The 25,501-nt window shown below is 38.1% G+C and overlaps 2 protein-coding genes across 7 annotated transcripts in view; one reads left to right on the plus strand and one right to left on the minus strand.

Moving 5' to 3' along the window:
• Window positions 1-1,126: 1,126 nt before the first annotated feature.
• Window positions 1,127-13,620, minus strand: ZCRB1 (zinc finger CCHC-type and RNA binding motif 1). 2 transcript variants are annotated; one of them, XM_012734147.1, is made up of 8 exons: window positions 13,453-13,620; window positions 11,909-11,945; window positions 9,436-9,464; window positions 6,855-6,966; window positions 6,390-6,497; window positions 2,650-2,762; window positions 2,487-2,562; window positions 1,127-1,693 (listed from the first exon to the last, which is right to left on the minus strand). In XM_012734147.1, the coding sequence occupies exons 4-8, from the start codon at window positions 6,954-6,956 to the stop codon at window positions 1,562-1,564; spliced, it is 531 nt and encodes a 176-aa protein (XP_012589601.1). In that variant the 5' UTR covers window positions 6,957-6,966; window positions 9,436-9,464; window positions 11,909-11,945; window positions 13,453-13,620; the 3' UTR covers window positions 1,127-1,561. The 2 variants fall into 2 exon arrangements, with proteins under 2 accessions (XP_012589601.1, XP_004694833.1); XM_004694776.2 differs by having other exon boundaries at window positions 11,860-11,945; window positions 13,453-13,614.
• Window positions 13,621-13,676: 56 nt separating this feature from the next.
• The window catches only part of PPHLN1 (periphilin 1), a 107,487-nt gene continuing 95,662 nt past the window's right edge, over window positions 13,677-25,501 (plus strand). For 4 of the 5 annotated variants that reach the window (XM_004694777.2, XM_004694779.2, XM_012734146.1 and 1 more), the window contains exon 1: window positions 13,677-13,753. The gene's annotated coding sequence lies outside the window, so the exon portion shown is untranslated. The remainder of the gene's footprint in view (window positions 13,754-25,501) is intronic. The other variant, XM_012734145.1, reaches the window with a different exon arrangement.

Below are 25,501 nucleotides of genomic sequence, written 5' to 3' on the forward strand. Positions count from 1 at the left end.
AAAACATGTGACTAGTATTTACATAGTCTCAAAAGCAATAAATATGGATTTAAGGAAAAATTTTTTTATCATAGTCACATTGGGAAGGTAGAGGGCAAGGAGAAGGTGAGATTGAAAAAATTCGTCTTTATCCAGTTATGAATTAAGTAAAAAAAGGTATGGGTTTTTGTGTGTGTGTGTGTACTAAATATTACTTTTATTGAATGTCACCCTAATTAAAGATGAAATAAACCTTTTCAAAAACAAAAGCCAACCCTCATAGATAATAAAAAGTGTATTTACCATAAATGAACTAATTTTATCCACATTAAAGAAAAAAGTGAAAAATTTGAACCAATTTTAGGGATCTAGGATATTGGTAAAGTAGTAAGAATTACCGTGTATCTGATTATTCTTATTACATGATTTTCATTAGATGTTTTAAACTAAAATCATTTAGTATTGAAGTTAACAACTATGTGAAATGGTTCAAAAACAAAATAACTATTTCAGTATAACTATTCCTATATTTACGTGTAAAAACACTATCCATTAGAACACCTAGCATTGTCTCTTCAAATGGACATAAAGTAATAATCTTTAGGGTCTTTTTCTCACAGCATTTACACAGAAGTTTTTAATAGTCTTCATAATGTTTCACTGTAAGAAGTCACTATCAACCAAAGGTTATAAGCCTTTTACAGTTACTTTATATATATATATATAAATCTTAGATTTGTTTATTTATTTATACATACAGAGCTGGGATATAAACCAGAGGTATAGGGGTGGTGAGAGGATTCACCAGAGAGCAGGGAGCAGAACAGGCTGGCTGATGAAGTACACTGCTGAGGGGAACAGTGGCGGGTCAGGAGAGGTCTGCCATGTCATATGGATGACCTCTAGGGCCTGGGAGCGAACTTGCACTGGAAGTGTCCATGGCCAGCTTGCAGTGCTTCATCCTAACCCACTGACCCACCAGGGAGGGCCCTACTTTATATTTTGATGGACAACTGCAGCTTGTCTAGATTAGGATAAGGAAATAAGATGAAAAAAGAAATAAAAAGAAATAAGATGACAGAACACCTATACTTAAGAACAAAATTCTCTTGAAAATTTTATTAACATGTAATAAAAATAGATCATTCAACTCTTTCAGTCTTTATGAAATTTTTGTTTTAAAGAGGAAACTTTTTTCCACAAATCCTCATGTAAACCAATCAGACACAAATAAGCTTTATAATGAACCTCTCAAACACATTTTTTTACTCTCTACCTTTTTTAGGGGATGGTATCAGCATTACTGTCACAGAATTTTCTTTCTAGTCAAGCTTCAAGATTAAAGGTTATGCACAAATCTTAATTTCTTTTTATTACTCTGCTGAGGCAAGCTAGAAACATGATACTTCAACATTATTCTTCAATTCCTATGAACTATTTTACAGCAAAAGCTATTTAGTACTAAATATTCTTACGCTTAAAATTCTAAGAGTATTCTTTAGTCACCATTGACCTTGGTATTCCAAGATTTAAAAAAAAAAACTAATTATGTTTAATGCTATTTACATAAATAAATACAACTTTAATCACTAAGCTCTTCCTCATCACTGAAATATGTACTTTTCTTTATCCTCGGGCGTCTTGAATCATCTGATGTTGAGGGACCTCCTGAACTGGGTTTCCACTTATTTTGTTCTTCTTCAATTTTGGCTTGCTGTAATGTGATTCCAAAAACAAACAAAACCAAACCAGGAACTTTAGTTTAGTTATTGTTTATGGCACAATAATTCAAAACATGGCAAAAACATGCCCAAGTGCCAACACCACCCACGTCTCAGGAGACAGAGGCAATTCTCCTCCATTAGGATAGCTGTGTCCCCTCACGTTCCCTTATGGCCTCACCAGGTTACTCAGTTACTCCAGACAACTTCTACTCATTAACAGGCACAAGGAATGAAATCTACCTACTATTCATGCTCAAGATAGGAATGCTACATAAAATGACATTCATTAACTAAAAGAAAAAAAATGGATGTACACATTTATAGTTTATCAACTACATTAAAACAAAATAACTTCACATAAAATTAAGATACTATTAAGCCCTTCTTCAAAAAATATTTCATGTGCTTGTATTAAAGCCTTTACAGGTCAAAAGTATATGTTTTTGGTTTTGTTTTAAAGTGAAGCATCTTTAAAAACAATGTCTCTGACTTAAAGCATTTCTTTTGAGGTAAATTCATTTTAATTAAATAGTTCTACTCAAGTCAAGAATGAAATGTATTAAGATTTTAAAAGTGCTGTGGGGTCTTTAAAATCTAGGAAGACCCAGGAAAATTTTTCCATCACACTGCTGCAGTGCTCTAAAAACCTTAAAGAAACGGCTTAGAACAACAAGAAGGGGAAAGATGGCAGTTGTTCTAAGATGATCAACAAAGTAAACAGGGACTGAGACCATCAACCCAAGCAGCCAGAGCATGCTGCTTTGCAAAAGAACTGCTCAGTACCTGGAAAGCTATGGCCTGACTGAGGCTGTCAAGGGCAGGATCTTCTCCTTCATCTTCACTTTCTTCTATTCCTTCACTAAGTTAAAAGAAAAAATCCAAATGTGCTAAAACAATAGTAAAAAGATATAGGCAACAATGTATTAATAAGTGTGGATATACATACATTTCTTCTTCTGGTTCAGGAGTTTTCTTTTTCTTCTTTTTCTCTTTCTTTTTTGGAGGTTCACGTTCTCCAAGCATATTTTTAGGACAGGCATAACTTAGGTGTCCACTTTCCTTTAGATTTTCATTAAAAAGGAAAAGAAAAATACTGTATTTGTTCTTAACTGAAATATGCCTGTTACTCTAGAACTAAAAGCTTGTAGGATTTAAAAGAAAATATTGCCATAATGTAAGTACATACAAAGAAATAAAAAAACCCATTATTTTAATTTTAAAGGAAGAGTTTATAATTCCTAATAAACTATTTTAACAATAAAGGAAGTATTTTAGTATTTCACTAAGAATAAAAGAAATATCCTTTAAAACTTTTTAATTCAAGATTTAGGATATAAAAATTTCCAAAATTTAAATGGACATTTACCTTAAATGTAAAATGTTTAAGCTATTATTTAACAAAAAGGGATAAACTACTCATGTTAACCTCTAAGATACTGCTTGAGATTCTAGTTTAAAAACAAATAAAGTCTTCTTCACATTTCCCCTGTTCCTTTTATATCCAGACTGCACTACACTGTCCATTTTGTCAGCCACCAGCTGTCACCATCTTGTGAAAACTGAGATGAATTGATATGGACAAAATACAAAAAGAATTTTGAAGATAAAATATGAAAAAATAGAGAAAAATTTCTTGATAGAAAATATTAATGATGTATTCAAATAACTGTTTTAGTTTTACACTGAGTTAATATATTAAGTTTTACCTGTTTCTGTTTTTAATATGGCCACTAGAAATTTAAAATTATACTATGGCTTGTGTTATATTCATATTCGACAGTGTTTGCTATCTGTTGGACCTTAAGTGAGGTCTGCTCCCTTTCAGGGGATGGAACTCAGACCTTAAAAAGTGGTTGACAGTGCTTAGATTTAACCCTTAGGCCATTAGGGAGGCCCCTGATCCAGTGGTTTTAATGGGAACGGGAGAAGGAATCACAGAAAGACATGGTCCTGCCTACAGAATCACAAGGATGATACAAGGAAAATGGCCACTACCACTTCCTGCTATAAACTCCACCTTCCCCAAAAGATACATAGATAACATAGACAGATACAGATAGCATACACAGAAAGAGGGAACAAGACTTTGGGAACACAGAGCTCTGTCAAATCCTAAGGTTCTAACACCTGTTAAAATTAAAAAAGGAAGGAAGAGTACTTATGGTCAGCTAGAGTAGTATGGATCTTCATTGTTAAAGAGTCAATATTAAATTATCTGAGAAATCCTCACTGACAATCTTTTTGATAATAACTTGTAACTGAACTATCCCCAAATTTGCAGATATGTTATACTTTTTATATTCTTACATTTGTTCACTCCTCCCAACCGTCTACATTTAGTAACCTGCACTTTGCAATTATTTCAGTATTGCCCTTTTTAAAATATGGGATATGCTAACATTTTGGAATATACCTTTATTCCAAAACTGGCTTAGAAATACTTTTCCTAAGAACATTCTCTTAGCAGTTCACTAATAGGATCTGTTATGTTCAGCCATGTATCTGGGTATAGAGAGTACAAAGTGTTTATTTATTATGTGAAATATGTGTAAAAAAGTTATTTTTCTCTATTATTATAATCTTGGTTCAGTCTTTCCCCACACCCTCACTTTCACATATTCTTAAATGTTGCTAGTGAGTCTATAGTTCATGTCTTATGATTTACAATTGAAGCAGTGTTATGACTCATTACAGTGCTATGACATTTTAAATTACACATATGGCTTGTGTTATATTCATATTTGACAGTGCTGCACCTCTGGCCTACACCCCAGTTCTCTGTAAATAGATAAATATTTATTTTTTAAAAAGATTTATTTATGTACACAGAACAAGGTATAGCCAGAGGTGCAGGGGTGGTGAAAGGATTCACCAGAGACAGAGTAGGGAGCAGAACAGGAAGCTCGATAAAATACTCTGCTGAGGGGAGCAGCGGGCGAGACAGGAGAGGTCTGCTGAGTCCTGTGAATCACCTCTGGGGCCGCAGATTGAACTTGCATTGAAGAGGCTGTGGCCATCTTGCAGTACTGTGCCCTAACCCACTGTACTACCAGGGAGGGCCAATAAATAAATCTTTAAAAGCAAACAAACAACAAACAAACCACTGGATGCTGTTTTTAAAACATTCTATACAGGCATTATGGAAACCAACAGCAATAAGACCCTGACTGAAATTTTCTTGGTTCCACTATGGATCTTGTAGCAAATTGTTCTATGGCTATATATTTCTATTAACCACCAAAAGTTTATTTATTTTTTAAGATTTATTTATTTATTCATTCATATAAGAACTGCAGTGTAGGGCAGATGGGGAGGGGCGAGTGGATTCATCAGAGACAGAGTAGGGAGTAGAACAGGCAGTAGAATATACTGCCGAGGGAAGCAGTGGGTGAGACAGGAGAGGTTCTGCTGCACCATGTGGGTCATCTCCATGGCCAGGGGATTTAACTGGAGCTGCAATACCTGCAGTTTCGTAGTGTTTCGCTTTAACCCCTCGCACCACCAGAGACTCTAACCACCGAAAGTTTAAATGGATAACAAGATGATAACTAGAATAAAAAATGTGGGGATAGTTCAGTTATAGAACATACCAGTATCAGTAGGAAGAAGCCCCCAACTTTGATAACACAATATGCCACAGAGGATAATTTACATGACAGTGCTTTTACTAAACTCTGATGCTTAAGCACTGGCAATATATTATAGAAATAGGCAACATCTTAAAAATATAAGGAATTATGGGTCACTAATATCTTATAGACAGTAAACAATTAGTATGACACTTTTTGTTTTTAATTTTTTTTTAAGTGTGAGAGAATTTTATTGTGAGAGAATGGGATTAGTGTACAGGGCTTCTCTGGTGGAGCAAGGGGTTATGTCTAAGTATTATGAAGCTATCTGCAGCCACTGCAGCACAAGTTCGATCCTCGGCCAGGGAGCTAACCCACATGGAGCAGCAGACCTCATCTGCCTTATCCCCTGTTCCAATCAGCAGTGGGCTAGAGTCAATCAACCTATTCTGCTCCCCACTGTCTCTGGTGAGTCCTCTCCCCCTCTCCCATCTTTGGCCTGCACCCCACTCTGTATGTGTAAATAAAATAAATCTTTCAAAACAATAGGATTAGTGTACACAGAAAAGAAAGATTAATAGTTTCTCAATGAAATACCCTTGTGGGCAAATGTCAGCCAAACAGGGTTGGCCCATAACAGGGCTGATGTCTGAAAACGTGCCACCAGTTTAAGGCCTTTCTGGCAGGGAACCATAGGAAAGGGCAGAAGGAGCAGTCAAGTTCGGAGTAAAATCAGAGTATAAATCACACTAATAGCCATGGTCACACTCCCCATGGGCCTCTCACCCACGTCTCTTACAAGTGTTTCCACATGTCTTAACTCCCTGCATCTCCTTCCGCATCCCTCAAGTCCTGGATGCAAGTCGAGCTGAGAAACAGTGCGTTCCCCTTCACTCATCTGCTCCAAGTGTCTCAGTGTAACACTGCTGGATCATATTCTATACTATATTGCTCAGGTTTTCTTTACAAACCACGTTTTAACTGAGTTACTTAGATGAGTACTAAATAAAACCACCTTAGTACAGTTTTAGCCAGCCACAAGTTTTAGAGAGTACAAATAAAAGACCTAAATGAAAAAATACCTTAAGCTAGGAAAATTACATCAAATTTTACTTACCCCACATTCATAACACTTAGATTTATCAAAGTAGTTTCGCCTTCGGATGAACTCAGCTGCTCTTCCGTTGTCAATAGCAATGCTGGCTTTTATCACTCTACCGAATAACTGATCCAGAGAAAAATGTAAACACAGAAGAATGTTTCCGTTCAAACCTGAATCAATAGTTGTTTGGCTCCACATTCTTAAATTTCAAGTTTAGCAATTATTTAAGCAATTCCCTATTGTGCTAGCAATTTTAATATTACTTTAACAATTGTAACAAATCTAACCTGTGGAATAAACTCTTACTCCTTAGATTTTTACTAAGGTTTTCAGAACCTAGTGTAGTATGACTTCTTTCCTTTCCTTAAAAACTCTCAGAATCCACTGAAATCTGTGAGTTGCGGCCATCCCCTCTACTCCTACATTTCTGGCCTGAGTGATGAGCACAAAAGCTTTTGGGTTTGGGAATGAGTAACTTACCTGCTTGTTGTTTATGGCCCTTGTGCAGTTTTGTGCAGAGTCTTTGTCCAAAAACAAAATGAATGCAACTCCTTTACTCTTTCTGGTATCTTTATCTTTCATTATAGTAACCCTTAAAATATAAATAAATAGTTAAAAATATTGAGGGAGCAATAAATAAAACAGACACTGATACTCAGAAAATTTATGTTCAAAACAGGGTCACTAAAATATTTAGAGTAAGAAAAATCAGTACACTTGCCAAACATTCATCTCTTCAAAGTCCTGTGATATCAAAAAAATGAAAATGAAAAAGTGTGATACAGCCAGGATTAGCAGTATCTGATGAATCAAACACTAATCAGAAATATGAAGGATAGAGAGGTTTCAGAAGCAATGGAATTTTGAAGAGTAAGCTCCTTTTTCTCTACTACTTTACCCTGTAATAAAACGAAACTGAGGTATTCTTTTCTATGTAAAAAGACAGGTAACTGACTTATTTTTCTAGCTTTTAGAATCTAACTACATACCTAATCATCTTTTAAAGTATCACATCTTTAGTTCTGTATTCTTATTCATACCACTCAAGGTATGACTTGGTGATAAGGATGTAATTGGGGTAGTGAAAGAACACAGAGCCTGCCCTTTCTCCTGACCCTTTATGTAAGTATTGTGATTAGAGGTATATGTCATTTTTATTTGGAATATTAGACTGATAAATGTATGATATTCTTATGATACTATGTCTAAAATCGAAAGGTTATTTTTCCAAGCAAAGACACATATACAATGATTTGTAAAACTTTTATGAATCTTCATACAATTTCTGCTGACAGTCTTTGCCTCAATGGGTGATATATATTAAAATATCTGTTACTAAAAAATTTTCAATCTTTTTATTGTAAAAAATTATCCATAAAGATATGTGCACCTTTCCTTGTACGCGTTGTGTCTGTTTGTCCGTGTAATATTTGAGGAATTTTTATGTCTATATAATTATAAGCAGCATATGCATCTAGAGAATAGTGCATCTATAATGCATCTAGAGAATCTAGCCCTCAAGGTCCTTGCTTGTCATATACCATAAAATATAGTTAAAAAACAATGTCCAACTGGGCTCTTTGGAGAAATGGCTGATTCCATGGATGAGATTATAGTGGTTTACAAGAGAAATCTGGGATACTTGTTATTCCAGAAAGGAAGCACAGTCCTCACTTAACATCATCACTAGGTTCTGAAAACTGTCATTTAGAGCAAAATGACATATAAAGAAACTACTTTCACTACAGAGTAACTGATAAAGACCTAAATCATTCTTCTAATATTACAGTATAATTTTTATTCATTAATTCACTAATTTTCCAACCTCCTTATTTCAGTTTAGGGTATCCAGTGACAGGCGCCTGCCCTAGCAGCTTGGGGTGCTAGAGCTGAAAATCAGCATTTACAGGAAAACGGTAAAAACAGATTAGGCAAGAATTAGCAACAAATGCTAAATCTAAAAAAAAAGTTTTTATGTGGAACAAGGTATTTGCATTGATTTAAGAGCATCTCCCACAGAAAAAGGAACTCTCCTGCACTGCTGGTGGGAATGCAAACTAGTATAACCACTATGGAAAACTGTTTACAACAGGAGGTTCCTCAAACTGCTAAACATGGAGCTTCCCTACGACCCAGCAATCCCACTCCTAGGTATCTACCCAAAAGACACAAAAACAGTGATTGAAAAAGATACTTGTACCCCCATGTTTATTGCTGCTTTATTTACAATTGGAAAAACATGGAAGCAGCCCAAATGCCCAAAAGTAGATGACTGGATAAAAAAGATGTGGTACATATATACAATGGAATATTACTCAGCAATCAAAAAAAGAGAAACACATGTCTTTTGCAGCAACTTGGATGGAGCTGGAAAAGATCATGCTTAGTGAGATAAGCCAGAAAGAGAAAGAAAAATACCAGATGGTTTCACTCATAGCAGGAGTATAATGGACCAGGCGAGAAAATAACAAAAATAATGAACAACCATATACCAGAGACATTTTACGGGGGTGGAGTGGGGAATGGGATAAAAAACGGGGGTGGGGAGGGAAATGCACGGGATTATGGTGATGGCACAAGGGTGACTTGGTGATGGGAAACCCGTGGGGATTACAATTGAGAAGAAAAAAAAAAATGTACAAAATGATGTAAAAATAAACTTTTGTAAAATTAAAAAAAAAAAAAAAAGAGTATCTCCCACAGACTGTTTATTTGTTAGGAAGGATAAATAATGGAGTATGTTTCACTCTGGGGTGGAAAGATATCGATGTTATCTGGTTCTGTGTTTTGAGTTCATTTATTACATTATCTTTTAGGAACTGCATTCATTTTAACAGGCGACTTAAGGCCTATAATGCTGAGCTGTAAAGTTGCCACCTTTCTATGTTCATGCTCCTGATTATATTGCTATGAGAGAAACATACCACTGTGGTTACTTTCAATTTTTGAAATAAAAAAAACAAAACAAAACAACACAACCATTTGTTAAAAAAAAAAAGAAAAAAATGAATTTAGATTAAGCATTTATATGAAATTTCAAAAATTTGATGTGAATACTTACTTTACAACCTTGCCATACTTGGAAAATATCTGAAACAAAAACCATGTAATTTATAGTTTAAAATCATTAAACATTAAATATTCATTATTATAGTTTGTAACAAGTTTTAACTTTGGTCTATTAGGTAGCCCCTAGGAGATATACTTTTTTAGTGATTAGAATAATATTCTTATTTTTATTCCAGAGTTCTAGTATCTGCTTCAGTTCCCATGTCTGCTACAAGAGAGAACAGGGAGAGGAACAAGCCATTCCTTATGTGAGGTAGGCTGAAGGTACACCCAGTGGACAGCTGCTGTGTTCCTGCGAGTATTCTTGGTAACTAGCAACCCCATCACAGCTCCAAAGAAAAGTGCACTTCAGATATCAATGTAAAGTATCACTATTCCTGGGCCCTCCCAGTGGCACAATGGGTTAAAGCCCTATGAAGCTGTCTGTAGCCACTGCAGCACAGTTCCATGCCCAGCCAGGGAGCCGACCCACATGGTGCAGCAGACCTCATCTGTCCTAGCAGACCTCACCTGAACTGATGCTGCTCTTCTCAGCAGTGTATTTCAGTAGATCCACCTGTTCTGCTCCCCACTGTCTCTGAGAATCCTCTAGCCTGTACCCTAGTTCTTGTATGCATAAATAAATAAATCTTTAAAAAAAAAAATCATGATTCCTAGTCTATCTTTACCAATTAAGAAGAACTGCTTCGGAAGATAGATTCTAAGACTGCTTATAACACAAAACTGCTTCTTTTATAAAAAGTCCACTCCCATCAGTTTTTCTTCTGTCTAGCCTAATACCTCAGTGGTACTTTATAGTAGTCCTTTTTCCCTTTCACCTCTACATATTCACCCTTAAGCAAATCTCATTTATTTCTGTTTCAGCAACTATCTATTGTATATACTAATAGTTTCTATTACATAATGATTCTTAGAAGTCTTTAGAATACACAAATATATAAAATCAGTAATAATTTTTTGAGTTCTATGATTAAGTTGTGCTGGATCACAACACTGAATTCTGAAGAGTAATTTTCTGTAATGTAATACTTTCTAATGCCTTCTCATTTCACTCAAGAGTCCCTTCCACTGTTATATGGGCCCTCAAAAGCATTCCTACAAGAACTTGCCTGACTAATTTTCCTTTTCCTTCCACTTGTTTTATTCTGTACATAAAATGTTTGGACAGCTGTACCTGCCTCTTACCTCAGGTCATTTTCAAAATCTACTTTCTCAATAAGAGCTTTAGCCTACCCATCTAGAAATTCACCTCTACTTTCATGTTTATGTTTAATAATCTTCCTTTCCTGCTTTATTTTTTCTCTTTAGCACCTAACATCTTAGCATTAAATTAGTACTATCATTTAACTTCATACTTTACATTGTTTCTCTATCTTGCCATATTTTGAGTAACAGGGGATTTTTATTTTTTTCTTCACCACTGTATTTTAGTACCCGTAAATATGCCGTAGATACAGTAAATGTTCAATACAGGAATGTCTCTATTTTGGCACAAGGACAAAAGCTGAAGTACATTTTCTTTTTCTTTTTTTAAGATTTATTTATTTATGTAGACAAGAACTGGAGTATAGGCCAGTGGTGTGGGGAGTGGAATATGTACCAGAAACAGTAGGGAGCAGAACAGATAGATCGACTGAAAAAACACTTCTGGGGGAGCAGTGGGCAGGTCAAAGGAGGTCTGCACACTCTGTGGGTCACACCCCTGGCTGGGAATCGAACTTGTGCTGCAGTGGCTTGGGATAGCTTCATAACGCTGCACTTTACCCTGTTGTGCCACCAGGGAGGACCCTCCTCCTGATCTTTGAAACTCAAGCTAACTAAATCTATCAGGTACTATGCCTCATTATGCAGCACCTCTCTATGTAACATCTGCCCATAGTAGCAGAGGGAAGAGAGTACATATGGAAGAAATGGTTCAGACCATTTCTTTCAGTTCCTTTCAAGCACCCATCTGTAGGAGAGGCACCATATCCTGTTGTCTGGAAGGTAAAGAAGTTAATGTAGATGTTTGATGGAATTTTTCCCCTCTCATTCAAACATATCCTAATTAAAAACAAAACTACTGGAAAGGGATCTGTCTGTTCCCATCAACCTTTATTCCAAAATCTCTACCACACAATTTTCAAAAGCCAAGTAAAGCAAGAAAAAATCAGCCTCTCATTCACTTGCTCCATTTCATTAAACTAGCTTTTCTCTTTTGTGTTTATGTACTTGTTATGTTATTCTTTATAAAGGCACAGTAATTCTGGGAGTCACAAGTGTCAATTTTTTTCACTTATTCATGTTTGCCACAGAAATCATTGCTATGGATGTGTAAGAATGTTGCAATACTCTGATTAAAAATTTTGCCAAGGAAAACTGTGTGCATAAGCTACAGCTTATTTGAAATAGAAGACTTAGTAGTGAACTTACTTACCCGGTATAAATCATTGTTGGTCAGGGAAAAGGGCAAGTTAGATACATACACTGTACTTTTGCTTGGGGCCAGTCCACCACTCATTTCTAAAAAGGAAAGAAAACCCAGATGCAATCTAAATCCGATATTCTTCATTTAAACCAATACGCTGACTGAATTATGCTGAATTTATGGATCTTCCTTACTCAATAGGGATAGTTAGGAAGAATCACTCCAGCTGGGTGAATGAAGAAATTCCTTTTCCCTAACACTACTTGAAAGACTTCTGATCCTTCTTTCAAGCAGATTTTTTTAGACCAATACTTTCAGTGCTAGGCTATGCTGTGAATAAAGAGCTGAGTTTTAAACAGATGAAGGAAAACTCTAAGGCTATTCTTAAATTCTTAGGCAAAGAGCAATAAAATATTCACTATCTACCCACATCAGAAATAATCTCACCACTTCTAATAATACTATTGAACCTTTTTGGTTGTCTTAATAATTTTTTTGGGGTGATGCTAAGAGGAAATTTTAGTTTCACACTTTGAAGATAATACTTTCCTTCTAATCACTAATTTTGCATATTACTGATAAATTTGAAAAAAAAATTTTATATGCATAGGTTTCAGTGTCTTGAAAGATACTAATCTATTCCACATTAATTTATACATCGTTTATTCTTAGCTTCTTTGTATAAAACTTGCTAAATTTAAATGAACAGTGGTCAAATATTTTAAGATTAAAAATTACTACATAACATGCCATATTTAACATGCCATATTTATATGTCCAAGGCACTGAGACCTTGTACACCAACCAATCTAGTAGTTCTATTACAGGAAATGAACGTTAGACCTTACTTTAATCTTCAAAAGAATTTCTCATCTTTTTGGCCTGAACCTCAGAGTAAACTTCATATAAAACTTTGATTTTAAACAGTTTGGATTACTTTTCAAGTGAAACGAACTTTTTTAAGAAGAGACTTAAAAAAAAATTAGCTCACCTTGCTTTACAATACTATCTATATAGAAGCTTAGGGAGTTCAGCTCCAAATCTGTGCCTCACTGTACTCACCCCCAAAGTTCTAGCGTCACTTACATTATTAAATACAAGTCCTCTACCCAATCCTTCCATCTCCCTCGCCCCGTCCTCTCCAGTAACCACCATATATTTTTATTTGTTTACAAATATAATCTCTAGTCTTTAAATTTTCCTGCCGTACTTTACAAAGTCAGCCAAAATATCCGTCAATTTACATCGGACTCCACCTGGAGTCCACACTTCATTAAAACAGAAAAGTAAAAAAAATGTGTGGTCACTGCGATGAAGATACAGGGTCTGTCAAATAACAAAATATTGATCGTAAAGCGCGCCAATTCGCGAAATCCCGAGAAGCTGCTTGATACTTGGGATGTACGGGACTTTTTGTTTTTACTTAGGCAATTTAAAGAATTCTGCATAGGTCGCTGTTTACAAGTTTCTCACTCGAAACGACTTGCACAGGAGCCGTCCAGGAGAGAAACGTGAGCGCAGGGCCAGTCGCTAGATGGGGGGAGGGAGGCAGCGAGTCACGGCGGGAACCGGCGGGAACGTCGGGTTCGGGGAAGCTTTTACCTTCAGCTTCGGTGGCCCGGGAGACCGTGAGGGAGCGAACGCTCGGCTCCGAGGGTCTCAGGCCGGGCTTCTCGCCCCCTGCCACGGCCCGGGCATCACGGGTCCCAAGAGGGGTCAGGCGCTGCGGAACAGATCCGCCCAGGGCAGCATCTCTTCCTGGCTCCGGCAAGACGCTGGCCGAGAAGGCGGGCCCGGGGGCGGGCACGCCGCTGATGTCACTGTGCGCGCCGGAAGTGCCTGCCGGGAGCGCGGCGACGAGCCGACGATTACCTTTACGGGGACTCCCTGCGGCCCAGAGTCGGTGAGCGCTTTTTACCTTCCCGAGAGGTGGCCTGGGACGAGCGCGCGGGCTGCCGTACCGGGGGTAGCGGGGAGAGCGCGCGAGGGCTGAGAATTCCGTGGCGGAACCTGGAGTCTCCCGCTACATTTGAATCGAGCAGCAGCAGTTCTGTCCCTGCCGTGGAGGCTAGAGAGACGCAGTGGAGTTTGGAATAAAGGGAAGCGTTGAGGCTGAGGTGTAGGCTCGCTGCTCCTGAGCGTAATATACAAAAGGTCACTTGAGTGACCCAAGATCCGTTGGGAAGTCGGTGAATTTACTGAATGTGTTCGACGTCCACTTCGATTCAGGCACTTTGCGAGCAAAAAAAAAAGTAAAACGGGCCTTTTTCTGACGGGTATCTCAGTCTAGTTGGGGATACGAGGCTAACTGAGGGGAGTTGAAGTAACAAAACGGGCTCATCTTGAATATTGGAATGACAAATATTGAGACTTCGTGGCGCTTCTTTCTGTAAATTCCTAACGGGCACACACTCCTTTTCCTCGTAAGACGCTGTAAACAGGCCCATCATCCCCAAAGAAAAGCCCTGCACTGTAGTTTATCCTTAGTCTACCCACCCGCACCTCCAGACAAGGCCTCTACCCACTCCCCGGGAGCCTGCGTGCCAGCAGTCTGGGACCCAGAACCTCTCCCGGAGCTTTCACATTGAATCCAGATCGAAGCCGATGCCTAGCTAGTCCGTTGTGCACTCCAGCCAGGGGGCAGCCGAATTTTGAGAGGCTTGATAGCCTCTGCGCGCGCCTGGGTTCCGCTGGGACTTACTCTCTTGACAAACTAATGGCCAGCCAATCACTGGGTTACCCCCCAGCGTGTAAGCCTTTTGGTCTTTTATGCTCCACCCGTTTCTTGCTGCGTGGTGCTTCCCTAGGCTATCATTGCTTCTTTCTTACTATACGTTCATATTTTGCTCCCCCATTAGCCTTTCAGCACTGCAACTTAGAGCTTCTAATTCCCAGCTTACCAAAATCTTTTACATATTCAAGCTCCGAACTAGGGAAATTCTTTTTTGCTGTCCTGACTCCAGCTAACCACGTGGCTTTCCTCTTCTCCCGTTTAATTGAACCCATTCTCTAACATCTTAAGTTGGATGGAGGCACTGTGTTTACTGAACTCGACTTCCCTGCCTGAACATCAGTACTTTTTTTCTCCCCACAGGGGTTTTGCAAAGGTTCTCTTTGCCGATTTTGATTACCCTAACCCCTCCCTATCTCATTGTGGAGAATTCCTAATCTTGCTGGAACATCTCAGTCTAGAGGTCATTGTGTTTGAGGGTATTCCCTAATTTGACCTCAGCAGTTAGGTGCCCTTGCAATATGCTAAATAAAATGTACTTACTACTCGTGCCCCCTCCTACTCCGGAAGTGGGGAAGGGAATGAATTTGTTTAGTTTTCTTATTTGTACCTCCAGTGCCTGGTGAATGTCAGTTATTTCTTGCTGCGGTTCCCCGCCAAGAAGTGGGGCAGTTGACCTGTCATCTCCTGACTTTAAAAAGTATAGGAACCTCTGAAAGGTCTCAGCTGATTCTGGCATTGTCAGAGTGTGACAGTATTAGTGTCTTTAAGAAAAGTTGGAAATACATTTTTTAAAAAGTGATACTTACTGTTTTCAAATATTGTCAGTGGGGAATAAAAGTTTATTGTAAAAGATCACCAGCTAGCCACAAGTCATTTGTGGTCACAGTTGAGAACTTATTTCAAATCATATAGGCTTCAGAAATAGGCTTTGTGGAGAATACTAGATTTTGAGCTGGTCCTTCATTGTTGATTTGACCTTGAAGGAGAGAATGTAAAGAAGTATATCCAGTTTGGAAAATAAGCCAACAACCCAGCATGGTTTTTACTACTCTGGCTTAGTGAGCAGTCTGACATGAATGACCCTGTTGGAGAGAACAGGACTGTAGGTGATACGGTAAAAGGAAGCATATGCAGAGAGCAAAGAAATTTCAGTTTTTATAGATACTAAGAAACTATTTGGAGTTTTGATTAGAGACACTCAGTGATGAGTGGTAAAGTGTTGGGTAAAAGACTGGAAGGAATCCTGCCAGTAAAGGTGGTAACCTCCATGCATGCATTTAAATAAGATAGAAAATTTATAGATGCTACATGTAGGCAAACAACTGATATTTTTATTTATTGGTATAATTTCAGTTTTTTGATGGCTTACAATGGACAGTCAAGAATCTCCTAAATAATGTGGGTTTTTAAGTAGTGAAAATCAAGTGTGAAACTGATAGAGAAGTCTAGGAAAATTCACTATGACTATGCTCTCAGTAGGAACTCTCCATTGATAAGGTTGCTTAAGCAACCTTATCTTACTTGTTCATTCCTTGTTCCCTGAGCTCACCACTTATGTGATTCCCTCACTTCCTATACCGTAAGCCCATTACTCATCTGACTCATCCCCTGCTCCATAAGCCCACCGCCAACTCTGCTTTGACTGTCAAGTATGCTGAATTGTGAAAAGGTATAAGGAGCTTGTTCCCTTACATTTAGGGCCCAGTAACTTGGAGATTACTCTCCAGGGCCCACTGGTGTTAATAAAGTCCTCTGATCTAAGTTTTTGAGTTCTATTTGGTTCTTCCTCAGGTAAGGGCTGACACTATAACAAAACTACTAGTATAGAATATGGTATTTTAGCAGTACTGTTATATAGTTTATTGTGGAAGCAATCATTGTTCTTTCCTTTAGTTACTCTCTTTCATTCTGTTTTGTATACTTCCAGATTAATCTGCTGGAATGCTATTTTTCCTCCTTGTGTTAGTTCTAGGCTTAAAAACCTGCACTGAGCTCTACTAGTATATTTGCTTCGTTGTACCATTCAATGCCTTCATTTTGCCAGTTTCTTTTTTGAAGTAATATGAGATGACAGAAGGGCTTCAGCTTTAAAGTCATTCAGGCTTGAGTGTGATTCCCTCCTTGTTTGGCTACAATATTTTTTGATATTATGATTATACAAAAAAGGGAGGTCATAACATAAGTTAGCAGTGGAAATTCTGATTTTTCAGAGCTTTTCCCAAGCTACCCGGAATCTGTCAGACGATAGCCGTTGCATAGCTTGTGTCAACCTCACCCTGAGTCAGAGCACTATGGCTTATTTTTAAAAAAGATTTATTCACATTTATGCATACAAGAACTAAGGTACTGGCCAGATATGTGAGGGTTAGTGGTGATGAAAGGATTTACCAGAGACAGTGGGGAGCAGAACAAGCAGATAGACTAAAATACACTGTTGAGGGTATGATCAGTGGGTGAGACAGGAGAGTCTGCAGTGCCATGTGGGTCACCTCCCTGGCCGGGGATGGAACTTGTGCTGCAGTGGCTGTAGATCTCTTCATAGTGCCATCACCATAGTAACGTGTGCTCTTCCTGCCCCAGTTTTGATCCTGTTTCCCTCTCCTCACCCATAGAGGTTTATGTTTGTTGATTTTAGTTTTATTACATATATATATGTAAAGTATATCCCTTACACTCCTGCCATCACTGAAACCATCCAGTATTTTTCTTTTTCTTTCTGGCTTATTTCACTAAGCATGATCCCTTCCAGCTCCATCCATGTTCCCACAAATGATGTGAATTTATCTTTTCTGATTGCTGAGTAATATTCCATTGTGCATAGATGATCTAATCATCTATTTTTGGGCATTTGGGTTGATTTCACATCTTCCCTATTGTAAATAGGGAAGCAGTAAACATAGATGGAGGCATCCTTTTGAATTAATGTTTTTGTATCCTATGGGTAGATACCTAGGAGTGGAATTGCTGGGTCATGTGGAAGCTCCATTTTTAGCAGTTTGAGAAACCTCCAATCAGCTTTCTATAGTTGTTGGACCAGTTTGTATTCCCACCAGCAGTGTAGGAGAATTCCTTTTTCTCCACATCCTCACCAACATTTGGTGTTGCTGTTTTTTTTTTTTTTCAGTATGTGCCATTCTCACTGGTATGAGATGGTATCTCATTGTGGTTTTATTACATTTCCCTTATTACAAGTGACGTTGAATACTTTTTTATATGCTGTTGGCTGTCTGCATTTCCTCTTTTTAAAGGTGTCTTTTTAGCTCTTATGCCCATTTTTTGATGGAGTTGTTAACTTTATTTTTGTTGAGTATCGTCAACTCTTTGTTACCTTTGTGATCAGTTCTTCAGCATTAGTACTGTGTGCAAATATTTTCTCAATCAGTGGGGTGTCTCTTTATTTTGTCTAATGTCTCTTTTGCTATACAGATTGATTGTATATAGGAAGGCTACTGATATTTGTCTTTTATTTGATGTAGTATCAGCTGTTTATCCTTTCCTTCACTATCTTTGCTTTGGGTGATGTATCTTTAAAGATGTTACTGAGGTGTATGTCATGTAGTGTTTTGCCAACATTTTCTTCTATATATTTTAGGTTTCAGGTCTTTTGTCTAGTTTTTTAATCTATTGTGAGCTGGTTTTTATGTATGGTGTGAGGTAGTTGTTGGGAGTGACCAAATACGGAGATTTACTGAGGGGCCGGATAAGGGCAGTAATAAATCCAGCCTTGCATCCAAAGGTGATAGAGCGGTAATAAATTGTGGGCCTTGCATCCAATTAACAGGGTCTTGCATCGGCAATGGGACTAGATGAAGGTGATAACGAACTGGGCCTTACATCAAGGGACATAGCGATTAATCACCTCTTTGGAATTCAAGTTTTAAACCTATATAAGAGACCCTTCCCCCCATCGGGGTGGCAGTAGCTGCGGACCCTACTCTTGGGCTCTGTCTCAGCTGCTGTCCGAGAGCAATAAACTGCTCAGCCTCTCTGCCTTTCATCTTTCTTTCCTGCGGCCGGTCACAGAAATTGGGGCAAAACAGTAGTAATCTGGCTTCGTTTTTTTTGCATGTAGCAGGCCAGTTTTCCTTGCACCATTTGTTGAACAGACTTTATTCCACTGCATATTCTTTTACTCCTGTGTCCTTATCAAAGACTAGTTGTCCTTATGAAAGATTAGTTATCTGTAAATCTGTGGGTTTATATCTGGGTTTTCTATTCTATTCCTTTTGTCTGTATGTCTGTTTTTGTTCCACTACCATGCAGTTTTGATTATTATGGCTTTGGAGTATAGTTTGAAGTCTGGGAATGTAATACCTCCATTCCCCTCTTTCTTATTCAGGAGAGCCTTGACTTTTTGAGGTTTTATTGTGACTCCGTAAGAATTTCATCAGTATTTGTTCTATTTCTTTGAAGAATGTCACTGAAATTTTTATTGGGATAGCACTGAATCTATAAATTGCTTTTGGTAGGAGGCCATTTTAATAATGTTAATTCTTCCAATCCATGAGCAAGGATTGTTTTTCCATTTTTTTGTGTCGTCTTTTTCTTGTAACAAGTTTTATAATTTTCTTTGTAGAGGTTCTTCATCTCTTTTGTTGGTTTATTTCCAAATATTTGAGTTTTTTTTACCCATTATAAAGAGAATGGTTTTCTTGATTTCTTTTTCAGATTGATTGTATATAGGAAGGCTACTGATTTTCGTGTGTTGATTTTTATATCCTACTTTACTAAATTGGTTGATTATTTTGATAAGTTTTACTGTGGAGCTTTTGGGATTCTTTATGTATATTATTATATCATCTGCAAATAGTGATAGTTTTACTTCTTTCCCCATTTGGGTTCCTTGTATGTCTTTTTCTTGTTTTATTGCTCTGGGTAGGACTTTCACTACTATATTGAAAAGCAGTGGTGAAAGTGGGCAGCCTTGTGTTGTTCTGACTTTAAGGGAAAGGATTTCAGCTTTTCACCACTGAGAATGACATTGGCTATGGGTTTGTTGTCTATGGCCTTTAATGTTTTAAGGTATGTTCTTTCTATCCCAAGAATTTCAAGAACCTTTATCATAAATGGATGCTGGACTTTGTCAAATGCTTTCTTGGCATCTATTGATATGATCATAAGGTTATTTTTCTTTTTGCTGATGTGTTAGATTACATTAATTGATTTTCAGATGTTTAATCAACCTTGTACCCCAGGAATAAATCCCACCTGGTCACGATGGATTATCTTTTTGATGTATTGTTGTATTCTATTGGCTAGGATTTTATTTAGGATTTTTGCATCAGTGTTCACTAGCGATATTGGTCTGTAGTTTTCATTTCTGTGTTGTTCTTGTTTGGTTTTGGTATTAGTGTAATGTTGGTATCATAAAACATATTTGGTACTATTCTTTCTCAATTTTTTTTTGAAAGAGTTTGTGTAGGATAGGCACTAGTTCATTTCTGAACGTTTGGTAGAATTATTCATTTGTAAAGCCGTCTGATCCTGAGCTTTGTTTTGGGGGACAGTTTTTATTATCAGTTTCACTGTTTGTAATTGGTATGTTTAGGTATTCTAGTTCTTCTCTATCTAGATTTGGGTGATTGTAAAGTTGTAGGAATTTGAGCATCTCTTCAAGATTGTGGAACTTGTTTGCATAGAACTGTTCAGAGTAATCTCTTACTGTTCTTTTTAATTTATGCTGTGTCTGTGGTGATTTCTCCTCTTTCATTTATGATCCTATTTATTTGTGCTTTCTCTCATTTTTTCTTTGTGAGCCTGCCTAACAGTTTGTCTATTTTGTTTACTTTTTCAAAGAACCAACTTTTGGTTTCATTAATCTTTTGAATTGTTTTCTTAACTTCGATTTCATTTATTTCTGCTTTGAATTTTATTATTTCCTGTCTTCTACTGGCTTTATTGTTCTTTTTCCAGTTCTTTAAGGAAGGTGGGAGGTTAGGTTGTTTCTTTGAGTGTTTCTTGTTTCTCTATATGAGCTGTATTGTTACAACTGCTTTTGCTGTGTTTCATGTGTTCTGGAGGGTTGTGCTCTCATTGTCATTGATCTCAAGGTACTTTTTTTTTTTTTTAAGATTTATTTATTTGTGCATACAGAACTGGGATACAGGCCAGAGATGCAGGGACGGTGAGAGGCTTCACCAGAGACAGTGGGGGGCAGAACAGGCAGATCGACAAAGTACACTGCTGAGGGGAGCAGCGGGCGGGTCAGGAGAGGTCTGCCACACCATGTGGTCACCTCCCGGGCAGGTGGGAATCGAACTCATGCGGAAGTGGTTTCAGCTTCTTAGTGCAGTGCTTTAACCCGCTGCGCCACCAGGGAGGGCCCTCAAGGTACTTTTTAATTTCTTCCTTGATCTCCTTGATTAATAAATCCAGTCATCTTCCAGAAGTGTGGATTTCAATCTCCACGAGGTAGGATTATTTCTTGCTTTCTTTTTGGGGTTTATTTCTAGTTTGATGCTTTCATGATCAGAGAAGATACTTGGTTTGATTTTGATCTTGGTGTATCTGTTGATATTTGTCTTATGTCCAGTATGTGATCAATTTTGGAGAAAGATCTGTGGGCACTTGAGAAAAATGTGTACTCAGACTTCTTTGGGTGCAGTTCCTGTAGATGTGTGGCAGGACCATGAGGTTTAGAGCTCTAGTGTCCTTGCCTGCTATACAGTGGTGAGAGTGGTGTGTTGAAATCTCCTACTATATATGTATTTTCTCTGATTCACAGATGGTAATAATTGTCTGATATATTTGGTGCTCCTTCATTTGGTGAATATGTGTTGTTATGGTTTCCTGATGTATTGTCCCCTTAATCATAATAGAGTGACTATGTCTCTTTTTACCTTTTTTTTTTCTTTTTTAAAGATTTATTTATTTGTGTATACAGAACTGGAGTACAGGCCACAGGTGCAGGGGCAGTGAGAGGATTCACCAGAGACAGAGTAGGGAGCAGAACAGGCAGATTGACAAAGTACACTGCTGAGGGGAGCAGCGGGTAGGTCTGGAGAGTTCTGCCTAGTTATATGGATCACCTCTGGGCCTGGCGGGGTTTGGGGTTTGAACGTATGCAGAAGTGGCTTTAACTTCTTAGTGCTGTGCTTTAACCCACTGCACCACCAGGGAGGGCCCACATGGCAGCAGTACTGCTGCTGCTGCTTGCCCACCTGTTGATCTTTGAAGCTTTCCAATATCCCAGGTTTCTTCCGTGGCCTCCAAATTGTCTCTTCTTTCCTCCTGGACTATGAGTTCATTATGTGGGTGGGGACGGGGAGTGGTTAGAAGGGTCACAAGTCCCCAATCTCTGAATCTCTTCTTTTCCTTGCCCTGTTTTTTGGTTTTGTTACCCCATCACCTTCCGTATGTTTTAACTGGGACACCAACTTTGTCCAATTTTGGGAATTGTCCTCTACTACTCCCTATGAATTACTATTGTGGGAGAGTATTCTAACTTAAGGTCCTTTGGAGGGCATGTTGGTGAAATTCTCTAAAATTTAAAAAATACTGTTTTAACCATTTTCCCCCACACAGTTACTATTTAATTAGGTTAATGTTTGATTATTTGTGCTTGTTAGAATTTAGTTCTTTCCCAAATGCAGACTCAATTATTAGATTTGTGGTAATACTGTGGACTTTTTCTTTCTTCAGGTGAGCTTTTTCTGTTTCTTTTTCACCTCAGATTTTGCATTTTAACCTTTTTTCCCCCATTTTACCCATTTTTCAGTGTATAGTTTGCTGGTGGTAAGCTGCATTCATTTTGCTCTTCAGCCATCACTACCATTCACCTCTAGACGATTTTTTATCTTCCCAAACTGAAACTCCTCATCAGATAAACTGACCTTTATTTTTCTATTTGTTGAGACATCTTTGATTCATTTGTTCTCATTCAACTCTTCATGAAGGACTTTGTCTCTCTCTTTTTTTTTAAAGATTTATTTATTTATGCTTACAGAACTGGGGTACAGGCCAGAGGTGCAGGGGTGGTGAGAGGATTCACTAGAGACAGAGTGGGGAGCAGAACAGGCAGATCGTTGAAGTACACTGCTGAGGGGAGCAGTGGGCGGGCCAGGAGAGGTCTGCCTCCCCATGTGGATCACTTCCAGGGCAGGCAGGGTTCGAACTTATGCTGAAGTGGCTTTAGCATCTTAGTGCTGTGCTTTAACCTGCTGTACCACCAGGGAGGGCTGGGCTTTATCTCTTAATGATATGTATCTGGACAATCCTATTTCTAGACAGTTGTCTATCTACATGATTATATTTCTGTTTTTTGCCTCATAGTGTTGCTATAATTTCAGGTTCTCAGGTCTAGTCTTCCTGTTACAGGGCAGTGAGGGAGGGGCACCACCAAACTCCCAAACCTACTTGCTCTAAATAGGTTCTGCCGTCCATCGCATCAAGACAAAACATGTAAGACTTTAATGAAACAGAATTTTAATACAGTGAGTATACAACACAGAAGACAAAGAATATAATTGCTAAATCAAACACCTGAAGTTACCCATCCCCTTGTGGGCAAAAGTCCACACAAAAGGGATTGGCCCAAAGCAAGGTTGAAAGCCCCTCACAAGACAAGCACCTCTGGACGGGACCCATAGAAAAGGTTCAGAAATGGCCAGACAAGTCTGGGAGGAAAAGAGCAAAATCAAAATTAAGTTAAACTGCCGTAGTTAACCTCCCCACGGGATTCTTACTCACATATGTTTCCCCCAGTCCAGGACCAGAAGCAAGCAAAGTTTCTTTACACATTTCTCTGCTCCATGTGGCTCCCTCAAGTCTTCTGGCTCTCCATCCTTTTTCCTCCTTCTCCAGGTTCCTTCTCTCCTTTTCCCTGCCCAGCTCCATCCTCCTTCTGGGTGGGGCAGGGAACCTGGAGCTTCCCCTTTTCCTAGGGACTCTGCTACATTTCAGCTAGGAATGGATCCCACGCTGCAGGGGCAGCACTGAGTCCAACCATTAGCTCACCAGGGATTGGTTTCTCATGAAGCCTCAGCAGAAACTGTGCTGATGCTCAGGCAAGCAAGGGAAAAGAGGCACATTTGTTTAAAGAAAATATTAAGGAGAAGAACGGAAATAAAGTGGGACTCCTAGGTGGGTGGAACCACAGCAGACAGGGTCTAGGAAGCCTCTGGGAATCTGTACTTTCTCTTCAGTCTCTTTGCAGTTGGTTACTTTTGGGTGGTCCCTCGTATTCTAATTGTCTCTGCCCAGAAATAAGTCTTGAGTTCCACCCCTTATCTTAGAGTCCCTTTTCTTTATCATCTTTATCCCAAAAAGTCCTGTTGCTCTTTGTCCTGGGTGTTGGATTAGTTCCCTTTGGAATTTGTGGCCCTTATTTCTGGAGCCTTCCTTATTCCGCTAGGGCTTTTCTTAGTCTGTTCTGACCTTAAGGAGCTCTCTACTTGCCCAGTGACTTAATTTTGCAGGTTGAGTTTTATTTATACAGAAGTGAAGGTTTCATTATTTATCTCTATTGCTTGGTTCATACAGACACAAATCCTTCTGTCTGTATCTCCTCGCCCATTCTTATAGGAGAGCATTGAAAACTTCAAATTTAACAAAGGATTCAAGTAAGTAGTTAACATATTTAATTTTTTTGGGAAGCCTGTGAAAATCAAGTTTAACGGTATATCTAATTAAGAACTACATAGTATTTCTTTAGAACTCAGTTTATTTCCTTATTAATTACAAAATCCTGTTTTCACTTATATTCTCCTTTAATTTGTTAATTCATATTCATCAGTTTACCATTACTTGACATGTTTAGTTTATTGAGTAATTTTCAGGACCTTTAAAAGCATTTTTCTAAATAATAGAAAATGGAATGTGGAAAACATTAGGCAATGAAAATAATTACCTCCCATTTCATCAGTCACCAGTTCTCCCCACGGGTAGGAGCTGTTGCATGGATATTTATGTTCATTCTGCCTGTTATTTTTCAAAAGTGGCAGCATATTTTACATATTAAATATGCCCTTTGCTTTTTTTTTTTTTAACTTAGCAGTGTATCTTGGTAATTTTTTCATATCATTATGTATGGGGTAACTTTTCTTGGAAATGGTTTGCATAATACTCCTTTACTGTGCAACCATTTAATCTGTTCCCTCCTGATGGATGGTCTAGATGGCTTTCAGTCTTTGCTGTGCAAGCATGCGTAGAAATGGTTGCTAAGTCAAAGCAGGTGTGTATTTAGCATTTTGAATAGATAGGGCCAGAGTGTGACCAGCTGCACCACATTATATAACCTTTACTAACCTACTAACCTGTGAGAGTGTTGCTGTCCTTGTGCTTGCAAAATAATTTGCTTTTTTGCAGCACTAAGTCCCATTATAGTTTTAGTTTTTATATACTCTGCTACTTTTATATAATAACAGCACCATTCAGTAGTTGTTACAGAGATCTTTTACCTGCAAGGACAGATAAGTGTGTGTGTGTGTGTGTGTGTGTACACATATATGTATGTTTTTTTTTTTTTTAAGTTTCCTAACCCCTCATCTTCTGCTTCAACATTATCCTATAAATGATGTTTGGACTGTTTCCTGCATCCTATTGCCATCCTGCCATGTTTGCCTAACTTATTTTCTCTTCTGCCTGCTTGCAGATTGTTTTTGTCTGGACTCTATACACTACTTTAACTCTGTCCTCAGACTGATTAGTTTTCATTCAAGAAGAAAGCATTCATTTCATTCAAGAAGAAAGAAAGAAACTATTGACAAAACTTTTTATTTCCGTTTCAAAAAGCATTAAAAATAAAGTCAAGATTGGTTTGGTTCAGGGTTTGTTAAGGTGAGGTTCAGGGTTTGTTAAGGTTTTTTTTTTAAAGAATTTCAAATCTTTTTCAAGTAAAACCACCTTTTTTTTTTTAAAGAATTGTTTATTGACACAAGAATTGGGGTACAGGTCAGAGGTGTGTGTGTGTGTGTGTGT

The sequence above is a fragment of the Condylura cristata genome, unplaced genomic scaffold (assembly GCF_000260355.1).
Source record: "Condylura cristata isolate star-nosed mole 26May11 unplaced genomic scaffold, ConCri1.0 scaffold00047, whole genome shotgun sequence".
NCBI classification, from domain to species: domain Eukaryota; kingdom Metazoa; phylum Chordata; class Mammalia; order Eulipotyphla; family Talpidae; genus Condylura; species Condylura cristata.